Raw genomic sequence first — 13,222 nt, 5'->3', positions numbered from 1 at the left:
TCTTTTGTGGGTAAACATTCTAAAAACATTGAAGTGATTGGTAACTTCTAATAACCCCTGAAATAGCTGTTATTCTTGTGTTTTTACATGAATTTGCCTCTATAAACATCAGTTCTTCAACAGTAGTTGAAATCCAGAAGTCCAGAAATCGAAATTAAGTAGTCTAAAAATGTCCCTTTCTAATTTGCCCCCCTTAAAGTCTCTGAGTACATCTAAAATAAGTGTCTAGCAGTCTCCTCCTGTCTCCAAGATACATCTAGAATATTTCTAAGGATATTTCATAAGGCCTTTAAAGAAAGGCATCAGTGCTATTGCTTACCTGTGTTACAGCTTTGCTCTACTCTCATGGCCAAGCTACAACTTAGAATTTCTTGGGATACTTGGATGTAATGTCAGAAATACAGCACAAATTGGGTTAATTTGAATGGACAAAATACATGTAGTCCAGAATTCTTATTTCAGTTTCACTGTTCCTGCTTTCACAACCAAAACTGACTTTCCAGTAAAACATTGAGGGTTTTTTCTTCTTTTCTCTCTCAGGTTGGTTCAAAGCTAATCTCCTGCCACAAACTAGTGCTAGCTTGCGTTATCCCGTACTTCCGAGCCATGTTTCTTTCGGAAATGACAGAAGCCAAGCAGAAGCTGATTGAGATCAGGGACTTTGACGGCGATGCTATCGAGGACCTGGTGAAGTTCGCGTACTCCTCACGGCTCACGCTGACGGTGGATAACGTGCAGCCCCTCCTGTACGCCGCCTGCATCCTGCAGGTAGAGCTGGTGGCAAAGGCCTGCTGTGAGTACATGAAGCTGCACTTCCACCCCTCCAACTGCCTAGCAGTCAGGGCGTTTGCCGAGAGCCACAACCGTGTCGACCTGATGAACATGGCTGATCAGTTTGCTTGTGAACATTTCACAGAAGTGATGGAGTGCGAGGACTTTGTGAGTGTGTCACCACAGCACCTCCATAAACTCCTGTCCTCCAGTGACCTGAATATTGAAAATGAAAAGCAAGTTTACAATGCTGCTATCAAGTGGCTGCTGGCCAATCCACAGCATCATGCTACGTGGCTGGATGAGATCCTTGCACAGGTAGGGCAGACCAAGGCACCAAGTCCCTGTCTCATCACTGGTTTAGTTGTTTAATCACCTTTTTGTACTTGGGTAGATCTCAAGGTGAAAAATGTTCTTAGGTTTTGGTGCCTCATCCGGTATTCAGGGTTGGGAGTTGACAGTGGAAGCAAGTTAGAGTTCTTGAATACTGGAGGGAAGTGATATTCTCCCGTTTCTGTAGAGAGAAGAGTACTCAGTTTATGCTCATGGCTGGGAGGTGGGAAACCAACAAAAAGCTACATCTGTGGTTGAGCAGAAATGTTTTATACTGACACAAAACAGAGAGAATATAAATCCATCACTTCACTTGGCTTGCCACTCCTACAGCCTGATATGCTTGCTGTCCTTGCTGTTATGTATTTGTACTTAAGAAAGGAGGCAAAGCTTTTGGGTTTTCTTACATGGCTAGGAAAGGAAACTAAGAGAGATGTGTCACATCAAGTTGTGTCACAGTATTTGAGACAGATGTGGAGAGCCTGTACTGGGAAGAATATGTGTACCATGTGCTGCAAAACATTCCATGTGTCTTAGCAGGTAGGATTGGCTGGGCAGTTTTAGTTGTCACTGAACTCTAACTTGATTATTTTGCATCTGGCTGAATTGATAATACTGGCATTATGTGAGTAAGGAGAGGTCCACTGAGATGCTGCTGTCTTTGTCTTCATGAATCATTTTTCACATTTCCTAGGAAAAGATCACAATGGTCTATTAGCTGTCTTCCAAAATCCTTCAGTTTCATCTAGACTACCATAAGGTTTTTGGTACAAAACCCCCTTCTTTATTATGCTATACTTAAACTTACAGGCAATATAATTATTAAAGATTTTTTAAAATAAATTTATATTTATTGCCCAGTTATGCTAGCAGATGAGATTAACAATTGTATTCTGTTGATGGAAACCAGAGACTAGATTCAAGCAAAGAAAAAGTAAACCCCTTCTTGTAAATACGGGCTGTTTGCCAGAGCATATGGAGACATTGGTTGACTTGGACATTACTGCTAGCAGATGACATGCCTGGGCTTCTAGACAATGATTATCTATGTCATATTCAGCCTTGGGTTTCACTGTTATAATGAGGTTCTGAGTTTAACAGCCTGGAGTTCTTACCATGTCACTAACCTTAGGAGCCTGTCAGCAGGGCTACAGTGGTGCTTTAAAGTAGCCTCAAATAAGCTGGGCCAAAATAAAGGAAAAAGTGGGACTGAAAGCAAGGAGGTGAGGAAGAACAGGTAGAGACACATGCTTGCTTCAAGACAAAGATGCTTGTCAGTGCTATAACAGCCCCATCCTGCTGCTCTGAGAAGCACTGGAGGTACTGGGCTTCTGCACCATTGCTGTTGAGTCAACTGAGAGCTGCTGGACAGTGTTGACTCCAAACCTTAGGAAGTCAGGTGGAGATTTGCTTCAATTCCCCCCACTAACATCTGCCCCACCTTTGCTTCTGATTGTACTTTGTATTCTGCACTGTTTGTCTTAAAAAGAAGGATGAAAGGTTTGCTAAAATAAATGGCAGGAAGGATTTAGAGAAGGAAACAATTATTACTTTTTAAAGTACATTTATTACTCTCAATTATTACTCTCTCAATATTTATTACTTTTTTTTAAGCTTGAAGTCTGCCAAGTCTGCCTTAAAGAAAGGTGTTACTGCACTAGCAATACCTCCTTTATAGACACATAGTTCATGGTGACTAAGTGTTTCCTTTTTGACTTGCCACCCAAAGAAAATGAGCCATTTTCCAATGAACAAGCTCTCTTATACTGGCATGGCAGTGAGCTGAAGATTCATACCCAACAGCAGACTAATCTGACAAAGACCTGGTAAAGCTGCAGGTGCTGCCTGCGTCACACTGGGCAGGTGCAGGTGCAGCATGGGCAGCAGCTCGGCTCTTTCCTCAGCACAGCCTGGGCCAAGGGACACTTCTCCACTGTGGCTGAAATGCAAATGGTTGTAGCAAACATTATCACCAAAAAGAACTGTTCATGTCTCTGTTGTCTGGAACAACTCTGAGAGCTGCTCTCCTTATTGAGAAGCATGGGGCTGCCAACTGGCTCCGCAGTTGCCAGCTGCTGCATGTGCAGCACTGCATGGTGACACTCAGCAGTTCAGCCATTTTCTCCAACTGTGTTCATTTTTATGTCAGGTACGGCTGCCTCTCTTGCCCATTTGTTTCCTTATGGGTGTTGTGGCAAAGGAAGAGATTGTCAAGCAGAATCTAAAATGTAGGGATTTGCTGGATGAAGCAAGGAACTACCACCTTCACCTGAGCAGCAGGGCAGTGCCTGACTTTGAGTACTCCATTCGCACAACACCAAGGAAGCAGACTGCTGGTAATTAAATGTGTGTCTGGTTACCCAGTAGGGAGTGGTGTGGAGAAAAAGCAGCACATCTGTACAGGTGTCTTGATATCAAAGCAGGTTTAGCTTGATAACGAGGGTTGTTAATGACTTAATGCAAAATTGGGAAAGCCATTATGTACCTCTCTGGTATTTCGGTAATGTGCTGCATTTTCCTAGCAGAACTTTAGCAGTTATTTTCTTTCTTTAAAGCATTAATAATCTATCTGGCTTAGCTCTATCTTTATTAAAGCTAGAGCTGTTATGTATGTTATGACCAGGGAATCTGTTCAAAACTGTACCGAAAACAGTGGACAGTTATCTTTTGGTGTTGAAGGTTGAGCTAACTTCTTTGACTAACCTACACCAAAAGTGAGTGATGAATATTGACTGCAGATCATAATTTCTATATCATTATATTTAACAAACCGTGGATTTATCTCCCTAAGCCAAACCACAAAAAGCATATTTAAAATAGGCATTGTTTTTACAAGAGCATAGATAGCTAATTGCCATAGCAGTATGTCAAGCAAAGGCCAAAATCCAGTACCCAGTTGTGAAGGGCAATGACTGTGCTCCTTGAAGTGAAATACAGCTTCCCCCAAACTACATAATTTTCAGTTTGCTGTGCTGTACAAGTGTTTTTGCCCATCCTCCTGCTGCTAGTTCTCTGTAAACCTGTTTTGTGTTCTCCAGGTGTGCTGTTCTGTGTCGGTGGCAGAGGTGGATCAGGTGACCCCTTCCGCAGCATTGAGTGTTACTCCATCAGTAAGAACAGCTGGTTCTTCGGCCCTGAAATGAACAGCAGGAGGAGGCATGTGGGTGTGATCTCTGTGGGAGGTCAGTAACCCCATTCAAGCAACCCCAGGCAAAAGGGACTTGTTTGCTCCTTTTGCAAAGTTGGTACTTTTACTAGCTGTACAAGAAGCAAACTAATTGCTTAATTGTTGGATAGTCTTCAGTTTAGTAAAGCTTCTCCCCCTTTGAAAGAATGTTTGGTCCAGAGCCAATCTGAGACTGTGCTTTTGGAAAAAAACATTATTGTGAACTGACAGAGTTGGGCTGTTTGGACTTGGGAAGAGACCTTATTGTGGCCTTTCTGTACTTTACAGTCTTTTTAGTGGGGCCTGTTTTAATAGGACAAGAGGTAATGGTTTTAAACTAAGAGAGCATAGATTTAAACTAGATATCAAGCAGAAGTTTTTTACAGTGAGGTTGGTGAAAACCTGGAACAGGTTACCCAGAGAGGTGGTAAATGTCCCATCTCTGGAAATGCTCAAGGTGAGACTGGATAGTGCTATAAGCAATCTGAAAATGAAAATGTCCCTGCTTATTGCAGAGGGGCTGGACTAGGTGACCTTTAAAGGTTCCTCCCAGCCCAACTGAACTGTATATAGCTTCTGGCCTTAAATAGGTGATTTTTTAAAATCCATTTATAAAGAAATTGCCTTACATAGCAGTCACCCAGAATTTGCTAGTACTCATACTAGCTCCCTTCCTACTCAAATCCATCCTAGAAAGTTACTAAGACCATAACTCTTCCAGGAGCAGACCTTCATTTTTGGGTCTCCATCTTCTGAAAACAGATCTGTGCAGTCCAGAGCAGCTTAGCACCAATAATGCAGCTTTCTCTTGTACTTAGCAGCCCCTCTGTTGCTGCAGCAGAACAGAGATAATTTTTCTTCATATAAAATCTGGAGAGACTGGTACATGTGTCCAGACTGATTTGACCTGCAGTACTTAAATTATGGGACGGTTTTTTGTTTACATAATCTCAAGCTTTGTATAGATGTTCTCATTGGAATAGATTCCTGGTTATAAATATAGCATATAAAACTCTGATACTGAAAACATTTTAAAACTTCAACCTTTATTTGACCTCTTTGTCTCCACATAGGCAGGGATATTATATAAATGAAAACTGAAATGTTGCCAAGCAATCTCTGTTTTAAAAGATGTCTGTGTGTTCAGGTAAAGTCTACGCAGTAGGTGGACATGATGGAAATGAACACTTAGGAAGCATGGAAGTATTTGATCCTCTCACAAACAAGTGGATGATGAAGGCATCAATGAACACAAAGAGGTATATATGTCCCACACTCCAAGTCGTAGTCTGTGGTCTACCATTTCTTGCTGATGTTGAAAAACATCCTGTCTGTCCTGCTTTTTTTTTGGTGTTTCCAAACTGTTCTATTTCTAGGAATTTCTTTCCCCTATTTTGGAGCTTTATGCTATGAATGTATCACCCTTCTGTTCTTTTTTTGGAGGAGCTAGCTTCTGGACCAGGGACATCTACTCCAGCTGTGCTTACATTCTGTTATCCAGGGCCTTTCTGCTGTGCCCAGTAAACAACTTGGAACTGATGAACTGGTTCTGTGCGATTTTTGCTCTTTTTAGGAATGAGTGAGATAACTGCCAGCATAACATGAGAAGTTAAATACTTCATAGTGAAAATGAAAAAAGTTAAATGCTACAGCAGGAAAAAATAGCTGCCTATGTTTTTCACACAAAAGGCCAGAAACACACAATCTGAAAGTCAGATTGAGGACTTTTTTTTTGTCTTGACATTTAAGTTTCTTATAAGGAGTTACTGGACTCACAGATCTGTATTTTTTTTTCTGCTGTTATTTAAATCAGTGTCCCTAATTCTGCATTCTGTTGTGTTGTTTGTTGTTTTTCAAAGCATCACATGCAAGTAGAAGTGAAATAATAAGTATGGCTTAAGTCTGAAAGCTATTTGTAGCTGTGACCTAGTTAAAGTAGAAGACCTAGACTCCTAGAAGTGGCTTGCTCTACTTCTTCCATCCTGCCTGCACCCCCAGGGCATAATCTCAGCAACAATCAGCCCTAGATTTCTGTGACATTTATTACTGAGTACCTAGGTAAATGAAAGGGCTGCTGTGCCTTGGCCACCTCCCAGCTCCACTCCTCCTATTCATGGAAGTCTTGGAATACTTAGTGGAGAAAAATGCCACCATGAAGTGGTGTCTGTGTTACCTGCTGAGGCAAAAGGTAAGGCCAGGATATTGCCACAGGGTTTGTTCTGTAGAAGGATTGTGCCTCCCTTGCTCGTGCCTCAACCTTCCCTCTTTAATGAGACAACAATGTTGTCAGTAACATGGTAGTTCACCTCACTTGGTGGTTAAAGCAGAAACTTAATGCTTTTATTCTAGACCTATTTTCAATTTTATAATACTGATTGTACTCTAATATTAGTAATTTATTAGAAACAAATCTGACAACCATTTTAACACTCAATTAAAAAACACCAGAATGGAAGAAACCACAATTAAATCTTGATAGAGTTCAGCTATTTAATATCCAGCACAGGTTTGCCTTTTAATATGTATTAGTATCACCCCCAATCATTCTCAAATGGTAGCAGCCAGCTATAGCAGGTTTTGCTTCATCTTCAGATTTAATAAAATAGAGAAATCATATCCAAGACATTGTCATGTATCCAAATATGTGAGCAGAGGACTTGGCCTTAGAGTTGACATTCAGTGAAAAGGACACATGTGTGCAGCGGGCCAGCAACATGATTTTCTATAAACGTCACTTTTAAAATTTCCATTACTCTTTTCCCCCTAGTTTGAAACAGGTGCCATTCCTGTACCATAGCACTTGCTGTGTGGCTCCCTCTGGTTAAGGACTTGCACTGAGGTGTTGCTGCTGTGTTTTCCTAGGAGAGGCATCGCGCTGGCGTCCCTGGGCGGCCCCATTTATGCCATTGGGGGCTTGGATGACAACACGTGCTTCAGTGACGTGGAGCGCTATGACATCGACTCAGATCGCTGGAGCACCGTGGCTTCCATGAACACTCCCCGGGGAGGCGTCGGCTCCGTAGCCCTGGTGGTGAGTCACTGCTGGGGAGCCCGCCTGCTTTTCAAAGCTGCCTTCACAAGGCAGAACACAAGGCCTGAAACAAAATGCAGCTGGTGGGTCTGAGCACTTCTAGTCATCAAAATCTTGTGCAAAATGTGAGGATACTTAAGATAATATTCATAGCAAATTGAACTGTTTCAACAGTATTTGAGGTACTGTTCTAATGATATGGATAGTGCTTCCTATCTCGCTCAGCTGACTGGATTGCCATGGTCATTATGTTTAAAGGTACCAAATGCATGCTCTACTTTAATCCCCCCATGCTCTGAAAAATAGCTGCGACACTACAAAACTGTTGCACTTCTTTCATTGAAAGAGATAGAATTTATGTTAGATAATTAAACCTGTTGTTGGAATTCTCAAATGAAATGGATATACCACATTTTCCTATAATTTTAACACTGCTTATGAAAAGCTGAGTAAAGGCAACTACATCACAAATAATCTTTGTACAACTGTTTTCCAGAACCATGTTTATGCCGTGGGTGGCAATGATGGTGTAGCATCTCTTTCCAGTGTGGAGAAATATGATCCCCACTTGGATAAGTGGATAGAAGTAAAAGAGATGGGCCAGCGAAGGGCTGGGAATGGTGTCAGTGAGCTCCACGGCTGCTTGTATGTTGTGGGTGAGTAGGGATGTGGCATTTTGTAGTGCTGCTGCTGCTGCTGCCAAGTGCTTGGCTTTGGAAGAGGCTGTTGTTGCTAGAGGAACCGGGAACAGATAGAGCTGACCTGTACTTGGTGTTCTTGGGCAGGAGAAGAATGCAAGCACAACCAGGTCATGCTTAAACGAAGGTACATTAGCAAGGAAATGAAAAGCAGCTCCTAACCCACATTTCAGGAGGGCTGATCTGTTCAGGACAATACATCTTTTTAGAAAATCCTCTCAAGACTCACTATTCTTGAGTTTTCTTTTAGGAAACGATTCTTAAGTTCATGTGCTTTCAAACATAACTCCAGTTGTGATCTGAGTGTAGACAACAGTAGCTTTTTTTGCACTTATTCCACAGCTTCTTGTCTTGTGTGCTAGCTTGTATTTACCTGCTTTCCTAAGAGAGGAAGATGCCAAGTAGGCGTGCCACAGTGATAGTTTAAAAAGCTCTGACTTGTGTATTATTGTAAGTGCTTAAATAGAATTTGAACAAAATGCTCCTCTGACAGTTTCCCCAGCAAGAGGAATGCATCACTTAGTCTTATATGAATTTTTTTCCCCTACTCAAATATTTGCCAATGCTGTAATTTGAGAACACTGCTAGAGTGTGTTTTGCATAAAGTAAAATAAGTTTGAGACCATCCTTTTACTGGTGTTAGGTTTCTTTCTCTTCCAATTGGGAAGCTGTTTCATTATAAATACGATGAATTTGGAGGGAAAAATAATAAAATTAGAATCCTTGCAACTTGAGTAGAAGAAAGTTATTGCTCCAGGTGATGCTTGAACAGTGAGAAGAGAGTGAGCTGTTGGATTAATTTTTAGGAGCTTGTAAAGTTCTGGTAAGGAGAGTGCTGGACAGGACCCCCAAATGCTGAGAATACCTGATAATGCCAGTCTTGGATATTCCCTGCACCAGGAGTGCCAAAAGCTGACCCTGTGATGGTTGTTTGCAGGTGGGTTTGATGACAACTCACCCCTGAGCTCAGTGGAGCGGTTTGACCCACGCTGTAACAAATGGGAATACGTGGCAGAGCTCACAACTCCAAGGGGTGGTGTTGGCATAGCAACACTGATGGGAAAAATTTTTGCAGTTGGAGGTCATAATGGCAACGTGTACCTGAATACAGTGGAAGCATTTGATCCCATAGTGAACAGGTAATTTCAAATGTTTTGTTTGTCCTAATAAGACAAGGAAATCTGCCTGTATAAAAACATAGCAGCATAGAAGCAGTGTGCAGGAGAAGCCTAGCTGGTAATAATTGAGTCATATCCATGGCTATCAATGCAGGACTGCTGCTTATATCACTAGGGCAATCTTGTAAATATTTAAGCACCTCCTCCTCCTCTGCTCCTCTCTAATCCTTGTTGTCGCCCTTTCATTCAGTAACAATCTATATTCTTCTACTTGTTTCAGTCTGATTTTGCACTAAATGGGGTGCACTTTTGTGCAGAGTGAAGAGCTAGGCGGTGTAATAGAATTTCAGGCACAGAAAATACTTTCAGGTTGCTCAGAAAGGGCAGGAACTTACTGTTCTTTTTCTCCTGCAGGTGGGAACTGGTGGGCTCAGTGTCACACTGCAGGGCAGGGGCGGGCGTGGCCGTGTGCTCCTGTCTGAGCAGCCAGATCCGGGATGTGGGCCAGGGATCCAGCAACGTTGTGGATTGCATGTGAGCTCTGCCGCCTCCTCCAAATTCCAAAGGAGTGCTACAAAGGAGGCACCACAGAGCTTCTAAATACTGTGTTTTGTATGGTAGGTTAAGGAAAAAAATACAGTACATTTTCTTTGTGAAAATGGTATTTTCTGCAACTGTAAAGCTTTTGGTGGCTTTCTATCAATAGTGATACAGAAAAGCCTGTGAAAACATGGAATAAAAGTGTGACCCACAAGAAGAAACCTGCCAAGAACTGCAATCATCCCATTTTTGAGAAGCTACAATTTCAAAATCATTTGAGGCAGCTGTTGCAAGGACTCAATATTGAACTGTAAATCAGGCATGTGGTAAGGAGAGCAGCAGCAGCTACTGCTGCTGAGCTTCCCCCAGTAGCCCTGCTACATGTTCTCTGGAGGACTCGAGTGCCATTTCATTTAACTTATTTTCTGGAATGGAGTCTTAAATGTTTCCCAATTGTACAAGAGCTTTGTAATAGAAGGTGTCTCTAGTTTTAGAGGTAACGACATCTCTGATGTACTCTGAGATAACTGAGGCAGAGAAGTTCACCACTTATCTCCAAAGGGAATGCTGGCAGCAGTGGAAATTGCAGGGATTCTGTCTGAAAACTCTCTTTCAAAGTACTTTCTCAAGCTAATAAACTTGTTAGAAAGCTGGAAAGATTCTTCACCTGAGTTTAGCCACTGGAATACTGCCATTCTCTAGTCTTCCATAAAATTTGTAGTTACTACCCCCTTTCCAAAGGAGAGTTTCTGTTGAGAGATCCTGAAGTAACCGGTATAATTTGTCCTATTTTGAGATGATAGTGTGTACAAATGTAGGCTTCAGTGGTGTTTTGAATCACCATTTTTATAGCAAATGGAAATGCATAATAAAATTTGTGGTATTCTGTAAAACTTTTTAAGTGCAACGCTGGAAGACTCGACTGATTTCAGTATCCAGTAGCAACTCTGGTAACATTTTTGAGTTTCTTGCTCTTTTAAGGGAGCAGATAAATAACCTCAAAACCTTAAATGAATCAAAGAGAGTCAGCAAGAAAGATAATTGGAAATAAACCAGTACTTCCATCAAAAATTGAGATAGCAACATAACAGCCCTGCATACAAAGATGTCTTGTTACACCATTACAAACCCTGAATCCCGAGTGAAGTCCTGCAGGAAAGACTGCAGATTCCTGTTCCTGCATCACCTTGAACAGACCAACAACTGACAATCCTTCGTGACCAAAGTTTCACAATTACCAGGTTGTTCCAAATGCCCAGGGAGAGCAGCAAACTTCTCTGTATTCAGGACCTGGAAGAAGCAGGACAGCCAGAGTGAGGAGGCACAGTCGTGTTCTTCTGCTAAGTTACCATCATTTGGCTTTCCTGCCCAAAATAGCTTTGCACTTTGGTGTACTTTTTGCACCCAGAGACAAAGGGAATGGTACTGTAAATAATGAAATATTGCAATAAAACATTTCTACTTCAAAGCACCTCATTTGTTGTATGTCTGGAGCATACTGGTGCTGAGAAACATTACAGCATTGAGAATTTTTGGTTTCTGCAGTGAATGTTTCTCAACAGGAAGCTTCTGTTAGCAGAGAGAATCCTGCATTACCGCCATGGGCTGCACCACCCTGCTGCCCTCCTCACAAGGATGTGGTTACCCTTGTGGCTCTTGCCCTGACTCTGACATGTGAAAAGGAGGGCTAAAGGTTCCCCCTCTGGGACCAAATGGATGTCCTGGCTAACATAAACCCTGAGTTTACCAAATGGCCCTGACTGTGTGTAGTGGTTTTGCATGGGAGGCACTCACGGAAGTGATGTAAAGAGAGAGCTGATACACCTCTGTGAACACTCGTGTGAAAAAATGAAAAATCATGGGAAATCTCTTTCTTTTCTGGTTGGCAAAGAGGTAACAGTGGCTGGGCCGGGTGGCCCCTGCTGCGGGCCAGGCCCCCTTCTAAACCAAAACCACTGTGCTGTGAAACCAGGTAGCCTGGCAGTGCAGGTTTCCAGCTGATGCATTTCTCTCCTTGGTAGGAAAGTGTGGCACCCGTGGGTGCAGCCTGTGGGTGACACATGCGTGTGAACCACACTGAGCACATCACCTGCCAGGCACCAAAGGGAGAAGCAGCAGGGAAATCGGGTAACAGCAAAAGCTCTGGGATTCTCTGCCATGTGGGAAGAGCTGGAAGTCACATGGTACTAGCTCTGAACAGGATCCTAAAACAGGCATCTCATTTGTATTTCAATATACACCCCCGCCCCAACACTCTTGTTCAGGGCTCTGGAGGTATATCCCTAAGGACTGGCAAGATAATTGCAAAGCAGGTTTGTAAGGAACAGCCTGTTCCCAGAACAGTGGTGTCCCACACTGTTAATCTTGGATGGCACCACAGCTAAACACATTTTGTATAGAACTGGTTTTAGAATCACTATTGCTGGAAGTGTGCTAATGATGACAAAGTATAACAAAGTGTAATGATGACAAAGAAATAAAAATACAGGATTACTGTGGTGACAAACTGCAGTGACCTACCTGCACATAAAGCTGTTGTGATTTGACACCTGTCCTGACAAAGGGACCGTGATGACAAAAGAATATCCCCTCCATTCCATGCTGAGGGACAGAGCAGCCATGCAGTGGTAGAAGGCCCTACCCCCCACACCTTTATTTATTTATGTTCAAAGGGGATTGTGGTCCATGTGGTTATACTATCCTAGCTTCAAATAGCCATTCAGACAGCAAAACTCTTTGCATTTGATATCCTACTAAAATACTCAGCTAAGAACAGAAAGTTTTATAAGGCAAAGCATATCATACTTGTATTTTTTAAAATATAAACCAAATACATGTGTCCACTTCTATCAGAAAGACTGCAGACTTCCCTCCTGTTTGAACACTGGCTGTGTGACAGTGGTCACAGGGGTCCGAGGATGAGGGAAGAGACGAGGATCTGACTCCATGTTTCAGAAGGCTTGATTTATTATTTTATATATATTATATTAAAACTATACTAAAAGAATAGAAGAAAGGATTTCATCAGAAGGCTAGCTAAGACTAGCAAAAGAAAGAATGAATAACAAAGGCTTGTGGCTGGGACGGAGAGTCCAAGCTAGCTGACTGTGATTGGCCATTAATTAGAAACTACTCCATGAGACCAATCACAGATCCACCTGTTGCATTCCACAGCAGCAGATAACCATTGTTTACATTTTGTTCCTGAGGCCTCTCAGCTTCTCAGGACGAAAAATCCTAAGGAAAGGATTTTTCAGAAAATATCATGGCTACATTTCACCCTTTTTATTCTAATTAAATTAAAAAGAAAAGTGTTTGTAATTTCATCTGCCGTGCCCATGCAGAGGAAAGAACAAACACTTACCCACTGGTTTCCAGAGGACATGAGCTACGAGGTCTTTTCTATGGGAACACCACTTCAACAAGACCATTTCATCTGGACTGCTACCACCACCCTAACTAGCAGGGTGTCAGGTTGTATTCTGACTGTGTCAGTGGTTTTTCTTTTGTATTATTGCATGTATTTTGGGTGTTTTCCCTTTTTCTAATAAATTGTGTTTCTGAC

At 42.1% G+C, this 13,222-nt stretch overlaps 1 protein-coding gene across 2 annotated transcripts in view; it reads left to right on the top strand.

Annotated features, from left to right (window-relative positions):
- KLHL8 (kelch like family member 8) overlaps nucleotides 1-13,222 on the top strand; it is a 24,516-nt gene extending 11,294 nt beyond the window's left edge. The window contains exons 3-11 of one of the 2 annotated variants that reach the window (XR_013181989.1): nucleotides 541-1,089; nucleotides 3,254-3,440; nucleotides 4,143-4,286; nucleotides 5,418-5,529; nucleotides 7,133-7,301; nucleotides 7,798-7,957; nucleotides 8,937-9,138; nucleotides 9,532-9,734; nucleotides 9,824-13,222. Coding sequence is in view for 1 of the 2 variants with exons in the window: in XM_054633740.2 (XP_054489715.2) it covers nucleotides 541-1,089; nucleotides 3,254-3,440; nucleotides 4,143-4,286; nucleotides 5,418-5,529; nucleotides 7,133-7,301; nucleotides 7,798-7,957; nucleotides 8,937-9,138; nucleotides 9,532-9,655 (1,647 nt within the window). In the remaining variant the exon portion in view is untranslated. Of the gene's footprint in view, nucleotides 1-540; nucleotides 1,090-3,253; nucleotides 3,441-4,142; nucleotides 4,287-5,417; nucleotides 5,530-7,132; nucleotides 7,302-7,797; nucleotides 7,958-8,936; nucleotides 9,139-9,531 lie in introns of both variants that reach the window. The other variant, XM_054633740.2, reaches the window with a different exon arrangement.

The sequence above is a fragment of the Agelaius phoeniceus genome, chromosome 4 (genome assembly GCF_051311805.1).
Source record: "Agelaius phoeniceus isolate bAgePho1 chromosome 4, bAgePho1.hap1, whole genome shotgun sequence".
Taxonomy (NCBI): domain Eukaryota; kingdom Metazoa; phylum Chordata; class Aves; order Passeriformes; family Icteridae; genus Agelaius; species Agelaius phoeniceus.
Note: the sequence above shows the minus strand (reverse complement) of the source record. Positions and strands in the feature narration are given on the sequence as shown.